The 26,723-nt window shown below is 36.9% G+C and overlaps 1 protein-coding gene across 2 annotated transcripts in view; it reads left to right on the top strand.

Moving 5' to 3' along the window:
- Positions 1–26,723, top strand: part of lrp1ba (low density lipoprotein receptor-related protein 1Ba) — a 260,042-nt gene that overhangs the window by 28,943 nt on the left and 204,376 nt on the right. For both annotated transcript variants that reach the window (XM_039682989.2, XM_039682988.2), the window contains exons 2-3: positions 11,455–11,568; positions 17,653–17,790. In XM_039682989.2, coding sequence (XP_039538923.2) covers positions 11,455–11,568; positions 17,653–17,790 — 252 coding nt within the window. The remainder of the gene's footprint in view (positions 1–11,454; positions 11,569–17,652; positions 17,791–26,723) is intronic.

The raw sequence follows: 26,723 nt of genomic DNA, 5'->3' as shown, positions 1-26,723 counted from the left end.
GATTAGAGGACTGAGGACGCGTGAAAAGAGGAACAGTGATGTAATGTTATTACAAACCCGTCTGACTATCTTTCTTCCCTGGAATAAAAAAGTTGACATTCTGCATAGTATGCAAGTAAATTTGTCCATGCTTATTTTTCTGATGATTGATGTTTATTTAAATTAAAAGCTAAATTGTATCTTGTTCTGCATTTGTGGTTAAATTATGGTAAACAATGTAGAAGTCTGATCATTTGCATTTTGTTCTGTTACTAGGATGAATGCCAAGTAGCATAGTTTATGATGTTCTAGATGGTTTTGGTTTCTGGTCTTCTGGGTTGTTTTTAGCGCACTGCTTGGGAATTGCTGTTGGGGATTCAGATAGTTTTTAGCATGTTACTATGGGGTTGCTATGGCGTTCTGGGTTGTTGTTGTTTTTTTTAGCACATTGCTAGGAAGTTACTGAAAGTAGTAGCATGCTGCTACTCTACATGGTTTTTGGTGGCTTTTTGCATGATTATGGGGTTGCTAAACTGGTCTGTGTGGTTTTAACATGTTTTTGTGTACTTCCTAAGGTGTTCCTGGTTGTTTTTAGCATGTTGCTATCATGTTGCTATCGACTTGCTAGGTTTTTCTGCATGGTTTTTAGCATGCTGCTTTATATCTGATTTCTAGGTGGCTTTTAGCATGCTGCTATTGGGTTGCTAATGAGTTCTGGGTTGTTTTAACATGTTGTTAAACAGTTGCTAGTGTAAGAGTGTTCTGGTTTTAGCATGTTGTTTTAGTGTTCTAGATTGTTAGCATTTTGCTAAGTTGTTATTGTTGGGTGCTTTGTTGGATGTTGTTACAGGGTTTGCTAAAGTGTTTTGTCTTGATTTAGCATTTTGTTATGTGTCATTTTGTTTAGCATTCATGTTATGTGGTTGTTAAAGTGTTGTTTTACCATGTTGTGTTTAGCATGTTGGTATTGGGTTGCTAAGGAGTGTTTATTGGATTGTTCTTAGCATTTTGTTAAAGGGATAGTTCAAAATTAAAATTGAAATTAAATAAAAAAATTAAAAATAAAATTAAAATCGACCCATGATTTACTCACCCTGTAGCCATTCTAGTTGTATATGAGATTATTTGTTTTAGACGAATACAATCGGAATGGTTTTATTTTTTTTGGAAGTCCATCGAAGTGCATGAAAAAAGTGCTCCACACGGCTCTGGGGGGTTAATAAAGGCCTTCTGAAGTGAATCGATGCCTTCGTGTAAGAAAAATATCCATATTTAAAACTTTATCGACTAAAATAATATTGCATGTCGATTTCGACAAAAGAGTAAAATTGAACTTGAAGCACAACGTAATAACGAACGTGGTTGGCCGTCTGTCAGAAGCTAGTTATTTTAGTCGATAAAGTTTTAAACCATTACCATTTTGTTTTTTGCATCTTGCTACTGTATGTGGTTGCAAAGGTGGTTTTGAGTTTGTATTTAACATGTTGTTATGGGGTTGATAAGTTGTTGTTTTACCATGTTGTTTTTAGCATGTTGTTATGGATTTGTTAAGGGGTTTTGGCTTTTTTAGGATGTTGCTATGGGGTTGACCAGAGTTGTTTTACCTTGTTGTTTTTAGCATGTTGCTATGGGGTTCACCGCTGTTGTTTTACCTGGTTGTTTTTAGCATGTTGCTATGGGGTTGATAAGGTGTTGTTTTAGCTTGTTGTTTTGGATTTGCTAAGGGGGTTTGGCTTTTTTAGAATGTTGCTATGGGGTTGATCCGGTGTTGTTTTACGCATTTGGTTAAAGGTTGATCAGGTGTTTTTAGGGGTGTTTTTTTTTTTTTTTTTTTTGCCTGTTGCTTAGTTGTTACTGTTTAGGGTGTTTTGAGGCATGTTGCTATGAGGTGTTGTTTTATGATTTTTAGCATGTACTGTGTGGTTGATAAGGTGTGGATTTACCATGGTTTTTTGGCATGTTGCTAAGGTGTTTTGTTTTTTTTTAAACCTGTTATTATGTGGTTTCTAAGGTTTTTTGAGTGGCTAAGTGGTTCCTAGGATGTTCTGGGTGGTTGCAAGGTGGTCACGTACTGGCCCAAGTTAAACATGTACTGTGGGGTTGATACGGTGTGGATTTGCCATGGTTTTAGCATGTTGCTAAGGTGTTTTTGGTGTTTTTAACCTGTTATTATGTGGTTTCTAAGGTATTTTGAGTGGCTAAGTGGTTCCTAGGATGTTCTGGGTGGTTGCAAGGTGGTCACGTACTGGCCCAAGTTAAACATGTACTGTGGGGTTGATGCGGTGTGGATTTACCATTGTTTTAGCATGTTGCTAACTGCTAAGGGGTTGCTAAGGTGTTTTTGGTGTTTTTAACCTGTTATTATGTGGTTTCTAAGGTATTTTGAGTGGCTAAGTGGTTCCTAGGATGTTCTGGGTGGTTGCAAGGTGGTTACATACTGGCCCAAGTTTAACCCCCAATATTTTGATTGGTGTTCTGGGTGGTTGCAAGGTGGTTACTTACTGGCCTAAGTTTAACCCCCAATATTTTGGTCTCAAAAAATGACTTGCATCCCTTCTTCTTGTCTGTTTTGTATGAAAATGGTAAACCAACTACAACAAAAAAATCCTTATCTTAAACACCATGCTATAAGATCGCATTCCATAGCTCAGCTGCACTGAGCTTTAATACTTAGCAATACTATTATTCATAATATGTCTTGGCTTAAATCTTATTCTTCCAACATATTTTAAAAAGGCCCAATGAACATGTTATTAAATGAAATAACTGTTTTCTCTTCCTGCTGAATCATTCCACTCAGGATGTCCCAGCGAGAGTGAAATACTGTGAAGCGCTGCTCTGTTATGCTAATCTAGCCCCATTATGAAACCATACGATTTAGAAATGTTTTGGAAACTGAAACGAGGTGGTCTCTTGAGTTCACAAAGACTCAGCCAATCGGAATCCGCAAATGTTAAGCACTTATTAAAGCGAATAGGAAGTCACAGGAAGTATTTATCTAAGAAAGGGCAAAAAAGAGGATGTTTCATTTGCAAATCTGATTGTGTGAAGATAAAAGAAATTCAGATATCTGATTAAACGGATCAAATCTTAGAACAACGGATGCAAAAACGTTGCATAGGATTTTTTTTTCTTTTCTTTCGGAGCCTTTGCCAGAGGTTTTTGTGGTGACATCTGCGATAAGAGAAGAGCATTTCAGACTTTAAAATGGCGGCTCATAGAATGAAGACAGCTGGCGAAGCTGGATCTTGTCATTTCACAAACCCAGAATGCCCTCTGATGTAGATCGTAATGATAAAAGAACGTCCAAGGACTCGTCGTCTCATTCCACATTGTTTTTGATGCTAAAAGCTATTGCAGGTTATTGCGAGAGCGTGTTTGTGAAGCTCATGACGACTTTCAGTTGAGCAGACAGCTTGATTGACCCTGAAAATGCAGAGATGACATGAAATTCCAAGTATTGTGTAAATCACATTTTTTTTTCCTTACACCTTCACATTACAGGATAAAAACAGCTTTCAGGTGGCAAGAACATTTTCAAATCGGATGAACAGAACTAGTATTGTACAGTGGCATCCCAAAATAGAACTTTTTTAAGAATTTGTTTTCACACAAATGTTTTTTAGGTTTCAAATTATGATTTTTTTTTTAGGCCACTAGTGACATCCTAATGTCTGAAACCACCAGTGATGTTTAGCTTCATGCATTTATTCATATTTATTATGTAGTTTAAACATAGTTAAAAGCTAAACCAACCAAAGCTGAGAATTTGGGGCGGGGCTTTCTGTTTGACTTGACCAATGGCAGACAGGGGGCGTGTTATTTGGCTTTAAATATTTATTTTATCAAAACATTTCAGTTTAAAAGTCCTAAAAAGTTTTTATTTACAGGTTTAAATAACAAAAATGCCTGTTTTGCGATATGGTTTCACAGCTTTTGGGTCCAACTGCTCCAATTTTGTATTTTACATGCCTTTTATCTCTGTTTTGTGTGCTTTTTCCTAGTTCGCCCCCTTTGCCTAAAATTGAAATAGACATTTATGAAATTACAAACAAAAGGCAAACAAAACTTTATGTGGAGTAACTGCATTTTGCTAATTCCTGCTCTGTTTTTAAAGTCAGTTTAAATAATTAGATTTTTTCCTGCCAGAAGTTTGGTTGCACTAGACTCGTTCCTCATTACCGTGTCGCGTCTCTATGGCAACCGCGAATGATATTTCATAATTAAGAGCTGGCAGAGAGCCTAATAAAACGATCAATATGGGCCCCACGCACGTGGTGTAATTGAACGAGCTTGTGCACGTTAGGATTGATTAATCACGCAAGAGAGAAATTGCAAACATCTCTTTGGCACAATGGCTGGAGCTGTTCATCATCTGCACTCACGCTGATGAAGCTAACGGGCGACGCTGATCTCGTACGGCGGGAGACAGAGTTAATGTTTAGAGCGCGAGAGCTGGTAGATGGAACAGCGGCGTGTAATTAAATATCCAGATTTGGATGAGGATATGCCTGCGCTCATTAAATGTCACTCACATTCATTCACCTTGTATAAAAAACGGTTGAAGATTATCCTGAAGAATGTTTCACAGCGGCTAGATGGGGGGAAAAAAGAGAAGAAGATGCCTTTAGGCTACTGTGGAGTATGAAATGTGGCAACAAAAAACATGTAAATGTCTCATGCTGCTTCTGATTGCTTTTGGAGGCATTTTAGAGATTTAGAGGAGTTTTAGAAAATCTGCACATAATTGCTGGTCTGGGATCAGGTTTCTTCTTCGTAATAATAGCATATTGGCGAAACGTATTCGGCAAACGATCCAGTGCGCATCTTTGTTTTGTGCACTAGAGAATGTGTTTTTGCAGCATTTAGCAATGTAGCCAATCACAAACATATCTGTTGATTTCTTGAACGCAATAGCCAATCAGAAGGGTTTTAGGAGTGATATTACAAAACTGTGAATTTGTGGAAATCGCGCCGCCATCTTTAAAATATTGTCTTTGAACTTCCGTTTTTTTTTTTTTTTTTTTTTTTTTTTTGTGGTCGCTCTGTTTATCTCTATGGCAGTGCTGTTCATGAGTATTTAGCTTTTGAAGTGGATTTACTTCATGTAACGTTATCATGAGGATTGTAATGTTTAAAGCAGATGTGTTAACAAATGTCAGTTGAATGGAAAGATTTTAAAACGAGCCGTTCATTCATAAATAGGGCATGAATAATACAGTCTTTAATAAAAGTCTTTAAAGTCCCTGTAAAGTCAAAATTAAGTATGAGTTCTGCGTTTTTTTCACATCTGTGATACATATGTGACCAGTAAAAGATAAAAGAACACGAAGGCAGCAGGCTAATGCAATCGTTTAGGGGTTTATTTCCACAGGATGGGTTAGCCAATGCTAACCCAATGGTGGTAAATCAAATATACCAAAAATCTAATAAAAAACAAAACAAAAACAAAAAACTGCATTTGCCTCTCAAACATTTACAGAGGTCAATGGCCTACAGAACCTGTTCTTTCACAGAACACTAACTCGCGTACAGAAACAATAGGGGATTATCACGCTTCCGGGTTTCATGGGCGGGATTTGTCAACTTTGTGCATGTCCACTTCCGATGCAGTTCAACAATGGCTGAGACGAAGGCTATATATGTCACTGCTCTGTTCCACTTTGTAAATCTAACCAACATCATGGATTCCATGAAAACTTGAGTAGGGTTGGCGTTGTTGGTTAGATTTACAAAGTGGAACAGAGCCCCGCCCAAAAAATCGGGAAAATAGCAATGGTGAAAAACTGTTTAACGGTCTAACTCCAATTCAATTCACAGTTCACAGTCTTCGTAATAAGTTTTACCAATACATTTCTATCATTTATGACTTTAATGGAGAACTGGGTCAATAGCATTCAATTCATAAGGACGCCCACCATACGGAGGAGCTTTCTTTATCGGAAAAGCACTGAAAAGTTGATTAAGTCAAGATCCCATGTTTCCATCACTGATGCTTTGTCCAATAAATGTGCAATGTGTGAATGATCGCAATTCTTAGCATGTCGGAACGTCGTTTGAGAACTTCATTTCTTTATCCAACCTAACTTACTGTAGAATCGCTCTCGTTTTATTGACAAACAATTGAGTCGTGCCGAGGTTCTCATCATAATACCTGCCAAAACACTGCCGGTGTGAATGTTCATCACTGGAGCTGGTTTCATATCCTTATGCGTCCATATTTCACACGTTCCCATAAAATGTATTTCTAAAGCAGCTGTCAGGATGCGTTCAGCTTGCAGTATTTTCCCAGGTACAAAACAAGCAGGCGCGGAGTGGTGGAGGGCTGTGAGCAGAACCACATTAGACATAATGTGTGAGAAAGCCACACTGAATTTTAAGATAAGCTGATGAATTATTCATGTTTTCTTAGTGAGGAGTTTGTGTGCACGTCTGTCTCTCTCTCTCCCTCTTTATCTATGTGTGTGCGTGTTAGCTCGTGTTTAAGGTAAGAGGGTGTTGTGTGAGATAACATCTTTATAATATGCCATTGCGGAGAAAATAAGGGAAGAGATTGGGAGTTAAAATGAAGGCCTCGTCTTTAATGTTTGCATTGATTTTTTTTCCCCTTTTACTTCAGTAATAATGCATCTCTATCTCATTCTCAGACATGAATGGCTTTATGATCTGAGATTGAGGATTATGGGTCGGATTCATTATGCGTCTTTTACATGTGTATGGCAGCCATGACTGTGATTCTCAATGTGAATATAACAAATTGTTTTCATTCAAAGCATGGAATGGAATCAAACTTTGAAACTAAAGAATCAGAATCTGTTACCGTACGCTACACGATTTTTTATCTGTCAGCTCAAATCTGCAGAATGGCTCTGACTTTCGGCAACTACACTGTAAAAAATTATATGATTAATAAGTTATGACAACATGTGTTCACATTGCTTTAAAGGAGTACTTTAAAAAAATGTTTTGCTAATAATGTCATCCAAGATGTCCATGTCTTTCTTTCTTCAGTCAAAAAGAAATTAAGGTTTTTGATGAAAACATTCCAGGATTTTCTCCATATAATGGACTTCAATGGGAACCAAACGGTTCAAGGTCCAAAAGACAGTGGGCTTTAAACGATTCCAGACGATGAATAAGGGTCTTATCAAGCGAAACGATCGCTCATTTAAAAAAAAAAAATAACAAAGTTGAAGTTTTATAAGCTCAAATGGTCGCCTTGCTCTGTTCTGTGATACGTTCGTGACTCTCCTGTTCGAACTTGTTTATCAAAATGAACAAATCTTTTTTCGTGTCATTTGGTTCATTCAACAAACGAATTGACTCGGGAAAACATTAGTTCATTTTGATGAACGAGTTCGAACAGGAGAGTCACGAATGCGCATCACAGAACAGAGCAAGGCGAGCATTTGTGCTTCTAAAAATTATACTTCCATTAGGGGTGCACGATATTGACAAAAATGTGATATTGCGATATCGATAATGAATATTGCGATATCGATATTAATTTCGATATTTTTTAAAAGTTATTGGAAAACGCATCAAAAAGATTAATAAATAAAACAAGTTTTCTTACTACATAAGATTTATTTCAACTGCTAGTCATATTGGACTGGTACAGCATTAATAAATAGGCCTAAATAATATGTCAACAGAACAGGACATGTTAGTTGTGTACACTACACTGTAAAAGATAATAAATAAATAGCAAGTCTACAGAACACACTATGCAACATAAACCCCACTATATGCCTTTTCTTTGACCGAATAGCTATCTGATCGTGAAAAGACCAGGTGTAAATGCCCTGTGAAACGCATTCGTGACGTATTTGAATCTAATCGCTCAAACCACTTCAGGAGGCGGTCTGGGCCGCATTTCAGTTGAAACTGGACAAATGTAAATGCATCTCGTTATTGAATAAACCACATATGTAAAATGTACTCCTTCCAAAAACGCTAAAAATGAGAACGTTACAGGCTTGTCATGTTATGGCCAGATATGACGACGCACTGTTGAACCTCATCAAGCCAACGCGCAAACTATCGCAAATCAAAGTGAAAGTAAGTCGCAGACGCTTTTCACAGTTATCTTCATTAAAAGTAAATAAACGAACTGATCTTATTTTACCTGATGATCATAAAACGCAGCTCATAACTGTTGACGTGACGGTGACGTGCACTCCATTAAATCTGCATATAGCGCGGGAATTGAAGATCGTATTTTGATAAATCAGATAGCTATCCGATCAGTGAAAACGCATGAAGTTGCCAGGTGGACCGTGGCCTGATGTTTATAGGCTACTTGTGCGCTGGTGTGCGCGTCGAGCCGGGGCAAGTGTGTGTGTGTGGGACTGTGTGGCAGGAGAGCAAGGGAGAAGTGAGAGAGTGACGGCGGTTAGCTTTGGAGCGAGTAGCGACTTTATATTGAGAAAAACAAAGTGTCTCTCCTGTTCTTTCTGACCACTGTGGGAAATCTGTAGCATGAAAAGTTAAACCTCTCTTGATTTAATATTGTTTATGGAGAAGGAAAATCAGGAAATGATTCGGGGGGAAATGCAACGGTGCATGTCGGAACAGACGCATCATAAACAAAATATTGCATAAATATCGCGACACTTTCGATATTGATATCGAGCAACGTGATATCGCGATAACGATATTGATTCGATATATCGTGCACCCCTAACTTCCATCCATCATTCTTTGGATCTATCCATTTATCCATCCATCCATCCATGCATCCAACCATCCATCATTCTTTGGATCTATCCATTTATCCATCCATCCATCCATGCATCCAACCATCCATCATTCTTTGGTTCTATCCATTCATCCATTTATCCATCTATCCATCGTTCTTTGGTTCTATCTATTTATCCATCCATTTATCAATCCATCTATCATTCTTTGGCTCTATCCATCCATCCATCCATCCATCCATCCATCGTTCTTTGGTTCTATCCATCCATCCATCGTTCTTTGGTTCTATCCATCCATCCATCGTTCTTTGGTTCTATCCATCCATCCATCGTTCTTTGGTTCTATCCATCCATCCATCATTCTTTGGTTCTATCCATCCATCTATCGTTCTTTGGTTCTATCCATTTATCCATCCATCCATTCATCCATCGTTCTTTGGTTCTATCCATCCATCGTTCTTTGGTTCTATCCATTTATCCATCCATCCATTTATCCATCCATCCATCCATCCATTGTTCTTTGGTTCTATCCATTTACCCATCCATCCATCCATCCATCCATCCATTCATCCATCGTTCTTTGGTTCTATCCATCCATCCATCCATCCATCCATTCATCCATCGTTCTTTGGTTCTATCCATTTACCCATCCATCCATCCATTCATCCATCGTTCTTTGGTTCTATCCATCCATCCATCCATTGTTTTTTGGTTCTATCCATCCATCGTTCTTTGGTTCCATCAATCCATACGTCTGAATGTCTGTTGTTCTATTTATCATTATATATTCATCTACATGTCCATCTATCCATCTATCTATCTATATCATTCTAACTATTTATCGTTCTATCTTTAACATTGTCAACACATTTCTCTATTTATTTTGCGTAAGCTTTGCCCTCATATACATCTCATAACCTATATATAAATTGTTATTTATTTTTTAAATGAGCGATCGTCTGGAATCGTTTAAAGCCCTTTGAACAGTTTGCAGTTTGCACTGAAACTGTCTTTTGGACCTTGAACCGTTTGGATACCAGTAAAGTGCATCATATGGAGAAAAACCCTGGAATGTTTTCATCAAAAACCTTAATTTCTTTAAAAAGCCTATGGAGGAGTGATCCAGCTCTCAGATTGAATCAAAAATATCTTAAAATGTGTTCCGACAATGAATGAAAGTTTTACGGGGTTGGAACAACATGAGGGTGAGTAATTACTGACAGAAATTGAATTTTGGGGTGAACTAACCCTTTAAAGTCCCCCTGTGGTGAAAATCAAGCTTTTAATGTTGTTTATATGGTGTTTTATAATGTGCTTTAAGACAAACCATGTGCAAATTCATAAGTCAACAACATTCCTGAGTATTTTCTCCTTAAAACTGCAGCGAACCTAAGAGAGTCTCAAAAACGCGGTTTGAAATCACTGGTGTTTCTGACGTCACTAACTACTTTGTAACCAATCAGGTCAACGAGTGCATCTCTGAGCTGGTGTGAGAGAGTAGAGGCGGGGCTATTTTGCATATTCACAGAACCGCATAATCTAAACGAGGCAAGGGTGTAGAGTTACATTCAAGCAATTTAAAGGCATTTAAGGAATAAAATGACTGACTACATGCAGATGCTGTTGAACAAAACACACATCTCAGCTGCCTTTCACCATAAACAGACTTTTTACGGGTTTTCCGTTTAAAGGCTGCTCGCCGTTTCAGTAAATTGGCTTTGGCTCTTCACATTACCAGAGAGCGAGTCCAAAACATGTTTCCGTGTACATCAGCACTCGGGGCCAAACGAACAGGACGTTTCCTTTTGAACTTCCCTTCTCAACTGTGAGCTTTCGTTGTCATCTCCGCCAGAGTGATTCGAAACTCGTTGTAATCACAACGCTTTGCTGCTTTCACGCATCAAACTGTACTGCCCATCCACTCAGCAGGAGGGCCGCAAACGCTCCTCTATTACCATCCCATCCTCACGGCGTTACTTTTCCCAGCTTGAAAGGCCCCTAGCTTCTCCTGCGCTCCCTTTCAACTGCTTTCAACCGTCAGGTGCAGGAAATCCATCTCTACACTGCTGATCCCTGCTGCTTCTCTCTGGGATTGTTTACGGCAATGCAAATAAGGCCAGAAAGTAATTCAAATGGATTGTTTGGGTTTAGGCTGATGTGAAGTGCACCATGCAGTACATGTGTTATTTGGTTATTTATGAAGCACTAGCAATAAAAAAAGCTTGCACTTTTTTCCGAAGATTGCTTGCTACTTGGGGCTATTGGTTTTTAAGCATTTGGGTGAATGAAAGAACATGTGTTCTCTTTGAACTAGTGAGAGAGGAGAGCAGACGATAAGACCGCACTCACTTAAAGCTGAGGAAATGTATTCAGGATTGGTATGTGGAGCTATTATTTATTTATTTTTGTATATTCACATGGCAGAGGCTTTTATCCAAAGCGACGGAATACAACTAGCGATTCATCTTGAAGAGGCAATACACACGAGAAGTGCAAACAAATGAATTTTCAGACATCGTTCAGAATAGGGAGGGATTAAGGAACTGGAGTTCTTTGGGTATTAGAGCTATTTAAATGTTTTCGAATATGATTCTGAGGTTAAAACTGTACCACTCATTCACATACAGCATATCTGTCATTATACTGTCAACCCACATTCAGCATTAATGCTCAACACAGACTTGAGAAACATACTATAACATCTTATTCATGACCTCTCATTTTTCATTCTCTCCCCACGTCATCTCGCCACCTCTACTATCCATTCTTCCTCAAGCATGTGAAGTCGAGGAATTTCTTTGTGGCGACGGACGCAGCTGTGTTTCCGAGAGCTGGCTTTGTGACGGGGAACTTGACTGTCCTGACGGTTCAGATGAAATTCCAGCGATATGTGAGTCTGTCTATCTATCTATCTATCTATCTATCTATCTATCTATCTATCTATCTATCTATCTATCTATCTATCTATCTATCTATCTATCTATCTATCTATCTATCTATCTATCTATCTATCTATCTATCTATCTATCTATCTATCTATCTATCTATCTATCTATCTATCTATCTATCTATCTATCAATCTATCTATCGTTCTATCTATCGTTCTATCTATCGTTCTATCGTTCTATCTTTTTATCTTTTTATCATTCTTTGGTTCTATCCATCCATCCATCCATCCACCCATCCATCCATCCATCATTCTTTGGTTCCATCCATCTATCCATCCATCCTTGGTTCTTTGGTTCATCCATCCATCCATCCATCCATGGTTCTTTGGTTCTATCCATCCATCAATCCATCCATCATTCTTTGGTTCTATCCATCCATCCATCCATCCATCCCTCCATTCATCGTTCTTTGGTTCTATCCATCCATCCATCCATCGTTCTTGGTTCTATCCATCCATCCATCCATCGTTCTTGGTTCCATCCATCCATCGTTCTTTGGTTCCATCCATCCATTGTTCTTTGGTTATATCCATCTTTAGGTTTCTTTGGTTCATCCATCCATCCATCCACCCATCATTCTTTGGTTCCATCCATCCATCCATCCATTGTTCTTTGCTTCCATCCAGCCATCCATCCATCGTTCTTTGGTTCTATCCATCCATCCATCCATCCATCGTTCTTTGGTTCTATCCATTCATCCATCCATCCATCGTTCTTTGGTTCTAGCCATCCATCCAGCTGGCGTTCTTTGGTTCTATCCATCCATCCATCCATCCATCCATCCATCCATCCATCCATCCATCCATCCATCATTCATTGTTCTTTGGTTCTATCTATCCATCCATCCATCCATACATACATCTATCCATCGTTCTTGTTTCCATCCATCCATCCATCCATCGTTCTTTGGTTCCATCCATCCATCCATCCATCCATCGTTCTTTGGTTCTATCCATCCATCGTTCTTTGTTTCCATCCATCCATCGTTCTTTGGTTCCATCCATCCATCCATCCATCCATCCATCCATCCATCCATCCATCCATCCATCCATCCATCTATCCATCCATCCATCGTTCTTTGGTTCTATCAATCCATCCATCCATCCATCCATCCATCCATAGTTCTTTGGTTCCATCCATCCATCCATCCATCCATCCATCCTTCCTTCTTTCCTTCCATCTATACATCTGTCTGTTGTTCTCTTTAACATTATATCTATCATTCCGTCTGTCTATCTGTCTATCTATCCATCTATCTATCTAGTGTTATATCATTCTAACTATTTATCGTTCTATCTTTAACATTGTCAACTCATTTCTCTATTTATATTGCGTAAGCTGTGCCCTCATATACGTCTCCTAACCTATATATAAACGTCAAATAAACTTGTAAACATGTATATTTCTTGTGTACTTTACGCATTATGGTATATTGACAAAATCAGATTCAACATTATCACAAAGGCCACAAACTAATAAAAAGTGCATTAATAAGCTACATATTCATATAAATATATAAAAAATGTAAGAGTTTTTCTGCCAAGTTGCATGCAATTTTGGCTGACGTCAATGAGATTTTTTTTAACTCAAAACAATTGCACTTGACATTTCTATCACAAAATGAATGGGTTTCCGAAATGCTTCAGTAAAATTGGGATATGCACTCATAAATATTGCTGGATGAGAAATAGTAAGCGCTCAATGCCTGGGATAAAAGATGTCATGAAGCATTAATTGAAGGAATTGTTACCTGGAGTATTGTGCAGTTTCCACACTGTATAGTCCTCAAATTCGCCGAATCTGAGAGGATAAAGTGATGAAAAAGCTTTTGTACCTATGACAGGCCGCATAATTATCTTTTTAAAAATAATATGCATGATACTGTATATCTTTTGAAATTCAGTGTGTGCTTGAAGAAATATTCCTGGCAAGCCTTTTATGAGATCAGAGGAAATCACAGTCGAGGTCAGTTGCCTTTCCGCAAAATGGAAAAAACATTGTAACATAGTAAAATTGTTATTTTTAAATAATTTTTCCAGTCAGAATTTGCCATATAAATAGCCCTTGCTCATTAAACCTGACAGTTTGCCAATTGCAGAGCTCATTTAAATAAATATGTTTTTATGGTGTGTATTGTATTCGCAGTACAGGATGAGCTGCTGCATACACCAACCCGTCACTGGCTTTTATCATTGAACGTCAACAAACGTACCGCTGTGGTTCCTTTGATCAGTTTGTCATCTCTCGTCTGTGCTAGACCATCTGTGGTTTTCCAACTTGCCATTCTCTTCATATTCATCCCCGTAATCACACTAGATTAGTACATTATCCATTTTCAAAGTGATAAAAAGAAGCAGAATTAGAGTGCAAATGAATGCATGGATGAAATTCAATGAAAACAAAAAGTATTGAAAGAGGTTATATATATTTTTTAACATAAAATAAAATACATTTTACCCATAATGCTGTAGTGAACCGCATATTCCAGGGCCCAGTTTATGGCCTGGCCCCTCTCTGTCTGAAACAGTGGACAAAAGCTTGATACATTTTGATTGGATCTTGCTGCATCACGATATCAGATATGGATGCTAGCACAACTGTAACACATTCTGTAAGGCTATGCAGAGCTTTAGACAGTCAGTCACCGAGCACCACAAACAAACAACAGCTGCCTTTTACAGTTCCTCCTGAACTAAAACAACAAGCTTATGCTACACTGTGGCATACTATCAACGGCGAAATGAACCTGCAGCAGTCATGTGATACAAAATACAAAATAATGCTGTCTCTCGTCTGCAAACTCGGCTAAGTTGCTAAGAGGCGTGGCTTTGGAGACGCTCTGAAGGGAGGGTCGTATCTTATGATTTCAAAGTTGTAGCTTGCTATTTGCTAGCCTCTCTGAAATGACCTACCCTACCTTTTAAAGGTGCTGTATGTAACCTTTTCAATATGCTAATGCATAAAAATTAGAGCCCGACCGATAAAGGATTTTGAAGTCCGATACCGATACAAATATTTATTTTAAATAAATAATTAACAAATAAAATAACAAATAATTATTTAAAATCCGATATTCCGATATATCGGCCGATATATATATATATTAATTATTATTTCGGAAACGCAAATTTTAAAACATACATTTTCAATATAACAGGCCAAGGAGAGATGATACGTCTCATTGCTATAACTGTCACGCGCTATTAAAGAAATACTTCAGTCACATTGTCAAAAGTTAAAAGGACTACTGTGTAACAACATAACGTAACTATTACTAGCTAATTCCGCTTCACTCTCTGCGTATTTAACAGCAGCAAAACTGGACATGATAGTCACAAATTGATTTAGGAGAACTGATGTGGATGTTCTTTCAATTGTTATTCAAGCTATGTACTCACTCAATGAGTGTTCCCAACAGGGATGATGTAGAGTGCCCTCTGGTGGACAATCTATACAACTCCAACACTCATGACATGGTTCAAGCATGTTTCCTCCGTTTTTTATTTTATTTTTGAAATATTCATTCATTAGCCATTATAACTGATACCGATAGTTTGGAAAATGCCTAATATCGGCCGATAATATCGGCCTGCCGATATATCGGTCTGGCTCTGATAAAAATACCACTTGTTTGCAGATTTTTAGGAAACATGCTGAGTTCACGTATCGTTTCTCTGAAAAAAACACTTCTATAGCCGGCTATTTTACTTTGAAATGTGCGTTCCGTGTTGTTTTTGTTTTGGTCTGTGTGATCTCGCCCACTACCAGTTCACCCAATAGTATTTCGACACCCTGGGATACCAGTTGGCAGGAAATAAAGCATATTGTAGCCTTGGAAACTAGCAAACAAACCAGGTCAGAGATAGCAGATTCTACCCAACCTAAAAAGCCTCGGTATCCATCTAAAAATCTCTATGAACGAGAGCATATTATCAATGCGGATATATCAACTCATCAACTTACAAAGTTGTCAATTGTCAATTGCGCTGGTTCCTGTTGCATGTCCTCAAACTGGCAACCCGTGTGAGTGTAGAGTTTGAGGAGGAGGAGGCAGGGGAAACAATCTCCGATATTTTGAATTTGGACTGCAGTACCTATTTCCACCACTAGTCTTACAGTTATAAGCAAGATCCCCCCGCCCCACTAATATACTGTCCTGCTTAGGGTTGGGTATCGTTTGAATTTGAACGATTCTGATTCCGATTACTTGTTTCGATTCCGGTTCCTAACGATTCCGATTCTAACCTTGCTAACCAACAGTCTTTCTGAAGGAAATAATCCTTTCTGAAGGAAATACTCCTTCTGTAAAAACACTCCTTTTGTCACAAATTTTGCATTTTGCCGAGATTTCGTTATTTTTAGAAAAGTGAAGTCACACTTTGGACCGCCGACGTAAGGTACTCATGTTCGACTCGTGTGGTTATGCCAACACTTCCGGTAGACGTTTCTTCGTTAGTGTTGTTCAGCGGTTTCTTCTTCCGCTCGGCGGACTGTGAATATCGAAACTAGGAATCGAAATTTTAACTTTTGAACGATTCCGGGAAAAACGAAAAGTTAGTACCGGTTCCAATCGATACTCGATTCTCGATACCCAACCCTAGTCCTGCTATAGGGTGGCTGTGGTTGAAAGTCTAAAAAAAATACGAAAAAATGCTGAATTAATGAGGTTACATCACCCTCAATATCTTCCAGGTTCCATCTTGACTTTTGCTGCCTAGATACTTTTAAACATCTCTGGAGATCCGGAGGCCCTGAGAGGAAGAAAGAGAGACACTAAGAGGATATTTTTAAACAATTCTCCTATTTGTTGAATTACATATTCTCTTTTTACTGGGATTATGAAAGTGGAACAGAGGTCTGCTGGGACGAGCCTTGGGGGGAAACCTGTGTATACACTTCCTTTCTCCAAAAAACTCTGGAAAAAAACCCACACGGGTGATCATTTAAAAGGAAATGGAAAGTTAAGGAGGCAGATGAACTATAGGCCAAGACTTTCACTGCCCTTATTGGAGCTAGATGGAGATCAATATTGCTGTTTTGGCAGTGGCCTCTTCTCCCCCCGCCCCGTGACACCCCAGAAATGTCAAGCAATCCACAATCAATGATTCACAAGAGACAGCTGCCGGTGTGCTAAATTCTTGTGTGCTTAAGAGACATATTTAAGAGGAACTTTGCAGGGAGTTGAATATTAAAATAGCTTCGCTCATCACATTTATACAGTGAATCGTGTTAAGGGCGGTGAGCCTCAGTTTTACAGCTTTTATTTGTATTTATGCTGCATGGAGGGGGAAAACAAGATGCTTTTAGAAGAATTTGTGTTTTTTTAAATTAGATTCATGCCATTTTTGTTTTGTTCTGTTATATAGTGTCGAAAGCTGTATCCGACGGACTGCACATTTTTGAGTACGTAATATTGTTTGACATTATTGCAGTTGTGCAGTTGTATTATATAGATTTGTTAAATTAAATTATGTTTTAATCGTATGTTATGTTACATCATGTGACTGCTGCATTATTCTGTCCCCAGTCCGCAGTTTTTCCTCTTTGTCGCCATCTCTGTTCGAAATCTGCAATTGCAGTTATTCACGGAAGTATTAACTCTACGCGAGTTGTACTTCAACAGAATCAACACCCTCAACGCAGCACAGAGTGGATGAAAAATACTACACAAATCTACTCTTGCAATACATATGAATTGTACTTTGTAACTATAAATGTCATTTCCACCACAGAGGGCAGTGTGATGGAAATGACTGTGGCGGAAGTCACATTACTGTAGTTTTTTTGTGAAAAAATGGAAGTTAGCTTCACTGATTAGCTTTTAATTAATATTTAGCAAAACATGTATGCAAAATACTCTTATTTAACTTAACAATTTTTACTTTTTAAAAACACCCTTGAAGGTATGGATTGGTTTGGAGATGACGTAGAATAAATTTATTAACTGACTAAATATACTAACTGATGTATACATAATACATCAACTAATAAAAATCATGAAAAATCATTAACCTTCTCTTCTACAGGCTTGCGGCAGGTAAAGGTGAGATGTCCCGTCAATCACATCCAGTGCCTCGGCACCCACAGGTGTTTGCATTATAGTAAACTCTGCAACGGAGTACAGGACTGTGAGGACGGATATGACGAGGGTGTGCACTGCCGCGGTGAGTTCCGTTCCATCTTCATAAAAGTTTGGGTTCATTGCGAAAAAAAAGAAGAAAATAATAAAACGTTTATTTAGCAAGGATGTACCATTAAAATGATCAAAAATAAGTGATGATTTCTGTTTCAAATTAATGCTGGTCTATCTACAATACTATCAAACTATCATGGTTTCCACATTTGAAATGATTTCATTTTGAAATGATTTCTGAAGGATCATGTGACACTGAAGACTGGTGATGAAAATGCAGTTTTGAAAAAAATGACATTTTAAAATATATATTAAAAAAAAACTAAAATAGTTTACAATTACGGCTTTCACTGTAAGTTTGATCAAATAAATGCAGCCTTGGAAAGCGGAGACTGCTTTCAAAAACGTAAAAAATAGAGTTACATTTTTTTTAACAGTACACTGTAAAAAATATTGTTGGTTTAACTTAAAAAAATGAAGTAAAATTTTAAGTTGATTAAACTGGAAAAATTGAGTTAATACAATGAAGGAGATTGAAACTCAAAATAATAAGTTATCTGAACTAAATAAATTATTTAAGTTGATTTGACAAATTTGAAAAATGTTGTGATGACAAATCTTGAAAATATTTTTTTTACAGTAGGGTATATAATAATTTTCTCTCTGATGTCTAATGTTTTTTTTTTTTTCGTGCACCAAAATGAACATCATTTTTTTTATGGCTATTTTCAACCTTTCTCTGACAATTTTGTTCTGTGCTTTTAAGACTCATGTAAATCTGTCTGATGAAAGTTTGTGCAGTTCAAAAGTCATTTTTTTGCAGCTTGGTTTCAACGTTTTGTTAGTTAAGAAAGTTTTCATAATTACAGTTAACTTTTATCTTCAAAGATGAACATCTTAAAAAATGTTCAGATTATGAATTTATTACGTTTATTCAGATAATTACGAAACTAGCTTTAGACGTGGGATGAATAGTTTTAATAGTTTTCGGTACATTATACTTTTATGAGTTTTATGAGGACTTGATGTGAACAGTTCTTTCCTCTCAAATTTAGCTAATGCTTTTTGCTGTCTATAATCTTATAATTTCAGGTCAAGACATTCACCTCCTCACACAAAAAAAGGGCCTGTTATTTCTTCATTTTAAGAGTGTTTGACAGAATTAAACCCACAACATATCTGGAGTCATTTGAAGTCAGTTGCATGCAAGATAAGCACAGTCGGCTTAATGTAATAATGTTTTTTTGCTAAAAGGCAATTACGGTTTCTCCACATGATGAAGTGAGGATTGCGTTTTGTGACATAGTGGTGAAAGGGAACAAGAAAAGAGGTTTATATGAAAACCAAAGCTTAGTTTACGCCGAAAACGTTGTGAGAATTTATGTATTGCAGCTGAGCACGTTTAACTGTAGAGACGGATGAGCTATATTGTCATGTCTAGAATGTGTATTTAGTTACGGCCGTAATAAATGAGCATATGGAAGTATTCATCATCTTCACCTTGCGTTGAACCACTCATGAGATGTTAGTGTGCATGTGCCAGGCTTTTTAAAACAACCGAAGACCTCGCTTGGAGGGGAGAATTTGCACATTTACATTTTATGTTCCATTTCAATCTTAGTCTTGGTTCGGTTTCAAAGTAAATAAAATTTGGCGGCATGGAGAGGGAAGTATGGAAGTACACACTCCTTTGAGGAGCAAGCGCGGGCCGCTTTGTTCCACCGCAGACCGGTTTCCAATTGCTCTCTGCACACCTGTCATAACTGAGCATTCATAATTTACATTATCAGTCCGCAGAGCAGATATCAACTCTCACTCCTGGAGGTATTCGAATCTGGGACAGATAGAGAGAAAGAGCGAGAGAAGAGAGGAACATCTTCACAAGAATGGCCATATGAGCTAGACTCACACTTTTCTTTTCATAAAAATTAAGGCCGGAGACACACTAGCTGGTGGCGTGAGCCTGGCATGGCGTTTCTGTTGCGTGTCATCTCCATGGTAACTGCGTCACGTTTTCAGTGTCTTTGCACAGTACAGTGAGGACGTATTGTGGAAGCCGGGCCCTATACTTCATGTTAAGCATAATTATAAGTCCTATTGAGGCAGTATTGACAGCAAAATAGACTAAGTAATATTTTGTTCTCTATTGACAGGTGCAATATTTGAAAACTGATCATTATTTATTTTTAAATTATATTAATATCTGAATTTATGTCAAAACCTAGACTTTCAACCATCAATATTTAATTTATTAATATGTATTCGTGTACTAAATAACCTCTATTTTGCGTGGAAACGCTTCCAACTCGGTTGCGTGTCGCGTGAAAAATAGATCTCGGTTTGATTTCTAGCATGCGTGCGTTTTCCGTGCCTAAGACGCGCGTCACGCAAGCAGTCTGCAAGCTCTTACCTGTTTACAGGGCAGCCAAAATAAAAAGAGACACTGCACGCAGCTGAGACAGTGTCACCGGCCTTAAGAAAAAATAGCTTTGTGGGTTGAAGATAGTGTGAAACTAGCACTGACCCCTTTTATATTCTTAAAAAAAATGTCTGTAGTCTTATTGTGTACAGTATCGTAGTTCATAATTTTAACTGTGCCCTCTTTCCACACTAAAACCAAGTTACCACTGTTAGTTTTATAGCAATTTATAGCTATTGAATAAATTATTATTTGATCATTATTTCATAAATAATGAGGATTTCATTATAATTTTTTCTTCTATTAAACCCTAAAGAAGATATTTTAAAAAGTATTGGTAACCAGGCATTTTCTAGTCTCTATTGACTTCCATTGAATTTTTTTTTTTTTTTCATACAATGGAAATCAATGGAGTCCAACAATTGTTTGGTTACTGACGAAGTGTTCAGAAGAATAAAGCCTTTAATTTAGGTTGGATACATCTTAAGGGTGAGTAAATGATGACAAAAGTATTCATTTTTGGCTGAACTATCCCTTTAATGCTCACTCATTCACTTTTATTGCACGTATGATTGTAGGTGGTTGCTAGGGCGTTGCTATGCAGGTTCTGGAGTGATTGCTTACTGTCTTAAGTCATAAAAGCCACTCGCAAGTATCTAATTGCCCCTTTTCTGCTAATACTCTCTTCGGGTCAAGTGCCCAATTTTTACAGTTTTATAGTTTATGGCGTTGCCATGGTGGCAGAGTTATAAAATTGGATATAACTTTACACTGAAAACATTAGCAATCATTTAAGTCATGTTAACCATCATAATATCTATGATTTGTTACCAAACTATTGAAAAAGTGAAATGCTTAGACATTGGCCCCATTCTCTTCCATTGTAAGCACCATTGTGGGTGGTTGCTAAGGCATTGCTATGCAGTTACTAGTGTGTTCTGGGGGGTTGCTAACTTTTTCAAGTCACAAGAGCCCACAAAAAACAAGTGAGTTTTTCCTGTTTAGGACTATGTTAAGCTAGGCCAGTAGAGTAGTTAGCTAGAAGGCTAAATAAAAACTAAAATAAAGGGCAATGCTTTGACTCCTAAGCTCCGCTTTTGTAGTGTTATACAGTATGTGTCACCTAAGTAAGTCTGGTAACACTTTACAATACGGGTGCACTAATAAGCATAATTCATGCTTAACTAATGCACAGATAATACTGAATTAATATGTAACTAATGATTATTTAATCTATTCATTAATGATTACCACATTAGGAACTAATTAAGAGTCTGTAAGGTTAATGTATTAGTTCATACATGAATTGTTATTAATTAAATATGTAATTGTGGATTAATTCCATAATAACTCATTTTTTGAACTAATAGTGTTAATTAATGTTAATTACAGGAATGAGCCAAATGTATTTCAACTTCCAGATAATATGACAGGTACACTAATATGCATTAATACATTTAATTGTTACTGCAAATTCATGTGGAAATTACTACAATTACTAAATGACTAGTTAATAATGATGTGCCCCAACAAGTAAAGTCATAACATAATGATACCTTTGCAAATCATTAGTTAATGATTAATTAAAGCAGACAACTGGAAGTTGAAGTGCATAGCTTTGACTAATTGTGGTAATTAACACATTAATTTACACTATTAGTTAATCAAATATGTTATTAAGGAATTAATACACAATGACACATTGAATTAATAGCAATTAATTTATTACTTAATCTATTAATCATACAGACTCTTTATTAGTTGCTGATGCAGTAATCATTAATTAATGGTTTAGTTCTTCATGAGTTATACATTAACTCATGATTATCTGTGCATTAGTTAAGTATGAATTGCACCTGTATTGTAAAGTGTTACCGTAAGTCTTTTCACTGTGGAGAAAGCTCTAGTTCCACTTTACTTATATAACAACTACGTATAATTATAACATTAACATTTTTAACATTTTTTCGACGACTTTAACATTTTTTCTTCTAAAACTATCACATTACAGAGGTTTAATACATTGTGAATGGCGTTTCTTGTTGTATTTACCTGAATGTGTTCAGGTTAGCATTCAGCCCAATGCAAATGTGGGTTTCTACGTCGATAAAACTGCGTAAAAAGTCTTGCAGATATTTGATATTGACTTGAGCAGCTAACTAACCTTGACAAAGTGGTTTTAGATTCTCTTTTATTTTGTTCTGAGGGAAAATAAAACAAAAAAACTAGCGAGCATTGGGAGCACTGCCTTTGGATCACTGTGTGTTATTTTGAAACTCTTTCTTGGCTATTTTTCTTGGTTGTGTGGGGATTTGTTTTGTCATTGAGGAATGGAGCCTGCCTTCTGGTGACCACGGCTATTCACTAGAGACTAAAGAAAAGAGAATAAAGGGATTTCAGCTGTGTGTGTGTGTGTGTGTGTGAGAGAGAGAGAGAGAGAGAGAGAGAGAGAGAGAGAGAGAGAGAGAGAGAGAGAGAGCGAGCGTGAGCGAGCATGCATTTCACTACGATCACTTATCTTACGTTTCCTCACTGTTTTGGTCCTTCTCACACAGATTATATTTAGATCATTAGGGACTGATAAGGATATCTTTTTTATTATTATTCAGATGGTGTCTGCTGGTGTCAGACTGACTGTAGATGTGTGAAATGAATAACTTAACAAAGACAGCACAGAGCAGTGGAGATAACAGGATTGAGACAAAAAGAGTCACACATTTAATTACACTTCCCTGAAAACAAGCACAGGAAAGAACACAATTCGGTTCACATTTCACTGCGAAGATTTTCTTGATCTGTCGCATATGTTCTCGGTTTGTCTCAGATCAGAAGAGCGTGCCATTTTGTGTATAAAATTACACTTTCACATCCCCCCATTACACTTAAGAAATTGATCAATTGAATCCAGGAGAAAGCTAAATGTTTTCATTATGTCAAAACAGCTTGTTACCATAATATCTTGTTGTAGCTAATCAAAAACATTTGAACCAGTTAGCTATGCTAAGCTAGGAGATTAAGCTGTTAGCTTGCTATCTGAAGGTACCTGTCCAGAATCATAGATTGTTATCATGTTAACTTGTCCCACCTAGTCAAAAACATTTTTAACCGGTTAGCACTATGCTAAACTGTTAGCTTGCTATGAAGGTACCTGTTCAGAATCATACTGTAGATTGTTATCATGTTAGCTTGTCTCACCTAGTCAAGAACATTTTTTAACCGGTTAGCACTATGCTAAGCTAGGAGATTAAGCTATTAGCTTGCTATCTGAAGGTACCTGTTCATAATCATAGCTTGTTATCATGTTAGCTTGTCCCATCGAGTCAAAAAAATTTTTTTTTAACCCGTTAGCACTATGCTAAGCTAGGAGATTAAGCTGTTAGCTTGCTATCTGAAGGTACCTGTTCAGAATCATAGCTTTTTATCATGTTAGCTTGTCCCATCGAGTCAAAAACATTTTTTTAACCCGTTAGCACTATGCTAAGCTTGGAGATTAAGCTGTTAGCTTGTTATCTGAAGGTACCTGTTCAGAATCATAGCTTGTTATCATGATAGCTTGTCCCACCTAGTCAAGAACATTTTTTTAACCGGTTAGCACTATGCTAAGCTAGGAGATTAAGCTTTTTGGTTGCTATCTGAAGGTACCTGTTCAGAATCATAGCTTATCATGATAGCTTGTCCCACCTTGTCAAAAAATAAAAAATAAAATAAAAAATAACCAGTTAGCACTGTGCTAAGCCAGGAGGCTAAGCTGTTAGCTTGATATCTGACAGCTAACTTTGCAACACAAAGATTGGTAAATGCTGCAGTAAGTTAGCATCAGCTAATGTGCCATGCTAACTTGCCAAACTTTAATGCCATGAAGTTGCATTATGCCTCTTTCTATAAAATCACAGCACAGGCAAAAGGTCTTGTTGAATTTACCGAGCAATCATTTAGTCGTCTCTGTCTAGAGATTGAGGTTGCACATTACCGAACATGAGCGATGGGCTTTCTGCCCTCTGGGCTTGAGAAGCTGCCTTATTTTACACATCCACATTTATTGCACAAAGGAAATGCTAAAGCTCATAAACTTTATATCTTTATGTGACAGTAAGGACTGTAACCTTGGAAATGTGCTGAGTGTCCCTCCTTTTTATTTTTTATTTCTCTCTACAACTACACAGTTTTTGCAGTTAGACTAAACCGAATCTGCTCTCAAACAATCATTGCATATTACTGTGTTTATTGTGCTATTTTGGGGTATGCAGTATTGTGTTTTGTGGCTTTGGTCACAACATATTGCTAATATTTTAAGATATATTTTCAATTTCAAAATAAAAATACATTTATGCTTCATTAAATTACTTATAATTAGGGCTGTCAAACGATTAATTGCGATTAATCGCATTCCAAAATAAAAGTTTGTGTTTACATAATATATGTGGGTGCACTGTGTATAATTATTTTATATAAATAAATACACACACATGCTTGTATATATTTAAGAAATATTTTCATGTATATACTGTATATATAATTTATATTATATATAAATAAAAATATTTTATATACAAATATTTTTTTTTTAAATATACATGCATGTGTAGTATTTATATATACAAAATAATTACACACAGTGCACCCACATATATTATGTAAACACAAACTTTTATTTTAGATGCGATTAATCGTGATTAATCGTTTGACAGCCCTACTTATAATGTATTTTAAAATTTAACACGTATTTATCTCTTCATTGAAGTACTTTAAATATATATATTTTGGCATTTGCTTCAAATTGAATGTATTTTCATATTTTAAAAAAATATATTATTACTAAATAGTATGTATTATACGGAACAACATAACCTACTTAAAATGTTTTTCTGTTTTTTTTTTTGTTTTGTTTTTTTTGCCGTATAAAATTAAGGTTTGATCACAGCCAAAGGAAGTGTATTTATTTATTTGCAAGAGGATAGATGGACGCAATGCAAAACAAATGTGACAATGCAAATCGTTTCACATGTTATTTTTGCGCAATACACATTTTTCACTATGCTAGAGTTGTCTTCTGTTGCAGTTCCTTGGGCAAAAGCTTTTGAGTCTAAACTGAATCTGCTCTCAAACAGCAGAGTAGAACAGACGCACCATTTCTCTTCCATCTCCTGAGGAAAGAAAGTGATACATTTTTACCTCGCTTGCAACCTGTTAACATATTAATAACGTTAGCTGGTGTTTCTCCTGTATACAGTATGTCTCTGGAAGTTCATAATAGCCCTCCTCAGCCGTTCCTTCTCCCTCTCTGAAAAAATCCCCCATACTGAATGTTTATCAAAGCCTAAAAAAAAAAAAAAAAAAAAAAACTCAGACTTGACAGCTTTTGATTCCAAAATCGAAGTTTGTACTTCAATTCCAATGGAAAAAGAGGTCTTGAGTTAGAACCCTCGCTGTGTGCTGTAGTGAAGACAGCAATCAGGAATCTCGGGAAGTTCAAAGGCAAAAAGCAGCGTCGAAAGTCTGACTAGCTTCAAATTGGCACTTGAATTTCTTGACAGATCCACCACAGAAAGACATGGGAAGCAGGTATTTTTAGTAATTTACATCACTACTTTGTAGTTTTGTCAGGGAAGCTGGCTACATTCCATTTTTTCCAAACAAAATGATTACATTTATCTTGTTTTAATATTTGCTCTCATTGCATTTTTACAATGGGAAAATATTGTTAAGAATTTACAAAACACAAGGAAGCTTGATTTAAATGGTTTAATTAAATTGAAAAAAGTAGCACAAATAAATACAATAGAATAAAGATATAATTAAAGACAACGTTTTTGAATAGGTCTAACACTAGTATTTATATACAGAATAAAGTAATCAAATGGAAAATAATTCTGGGTGATATTTTAGTTATTGCTATGCTATTAATCCTGATTCGTTTAATTTAAAACTATCTTAAAGACAGTCCACTTTGTGTAAACAGACAGGAGCCATCTTGGAAAACAGTCACGACTCACGTTGTGCTGAGTGAGCTGAACTGAACGGCATTCGGGGATCGACTTATCGAGACTATTTTCTATGATGGCTCCTGCCTGTATACACGAAGTGGACTGTCTTTATAAAGTATCTTCTTATTAAACGGTCTGTACACTTACAAAGTTCTCAATGCTTTGTTTTGCATGTATGGACCCTCATTATGTTGCTGTGTTAATGTTTTATTAGACCAAAGGTTCATTTTGCGCCAGAGTTCTCCTTTAATCTTGGAATGGAAAATCTTTATGGTATCTTTAAGGTAAACGTCCAACCAAAAGCCAATGAATGACCAACATCTTGTGGGCTCATTCATGAAAGAAAATGTTAGTGTGAATAGTTTGTGAAAAACATTCTGAAATGTTTCAATCCAATCCAATGTCTCAGTTTGCATTAGAATGGATTTATGAAACCGTTCTTCACATATTCTTTCAAATATTTCAAGGCGGCGGCCCATTTGCTTGATTCGTCTCAATTGTACTTGGATAAAACTGGTCTTTTCGCTTCACCTCAAAAATGTTGAACAGCCTTGAACACCT

The sequence above is a fragment of the Pimephales promelas genome, chromosome 2 (assembly GCF_988280905.1).
Source record: "Pimephales promelas chromosome 2, fPimPro1.hap1.1, whole genome shotgun sequence".
In the NCBI taxonomy this organism is placed as follows: Eukaryota; Metazoa; Chordata; class Actinopteri; order Cypriniformes; family Leuciscidae; genus Pimephales; species Pimephales promelas.
This window is presented reverse-complemented; position numbering and strand designations above follow the sequence as displayed.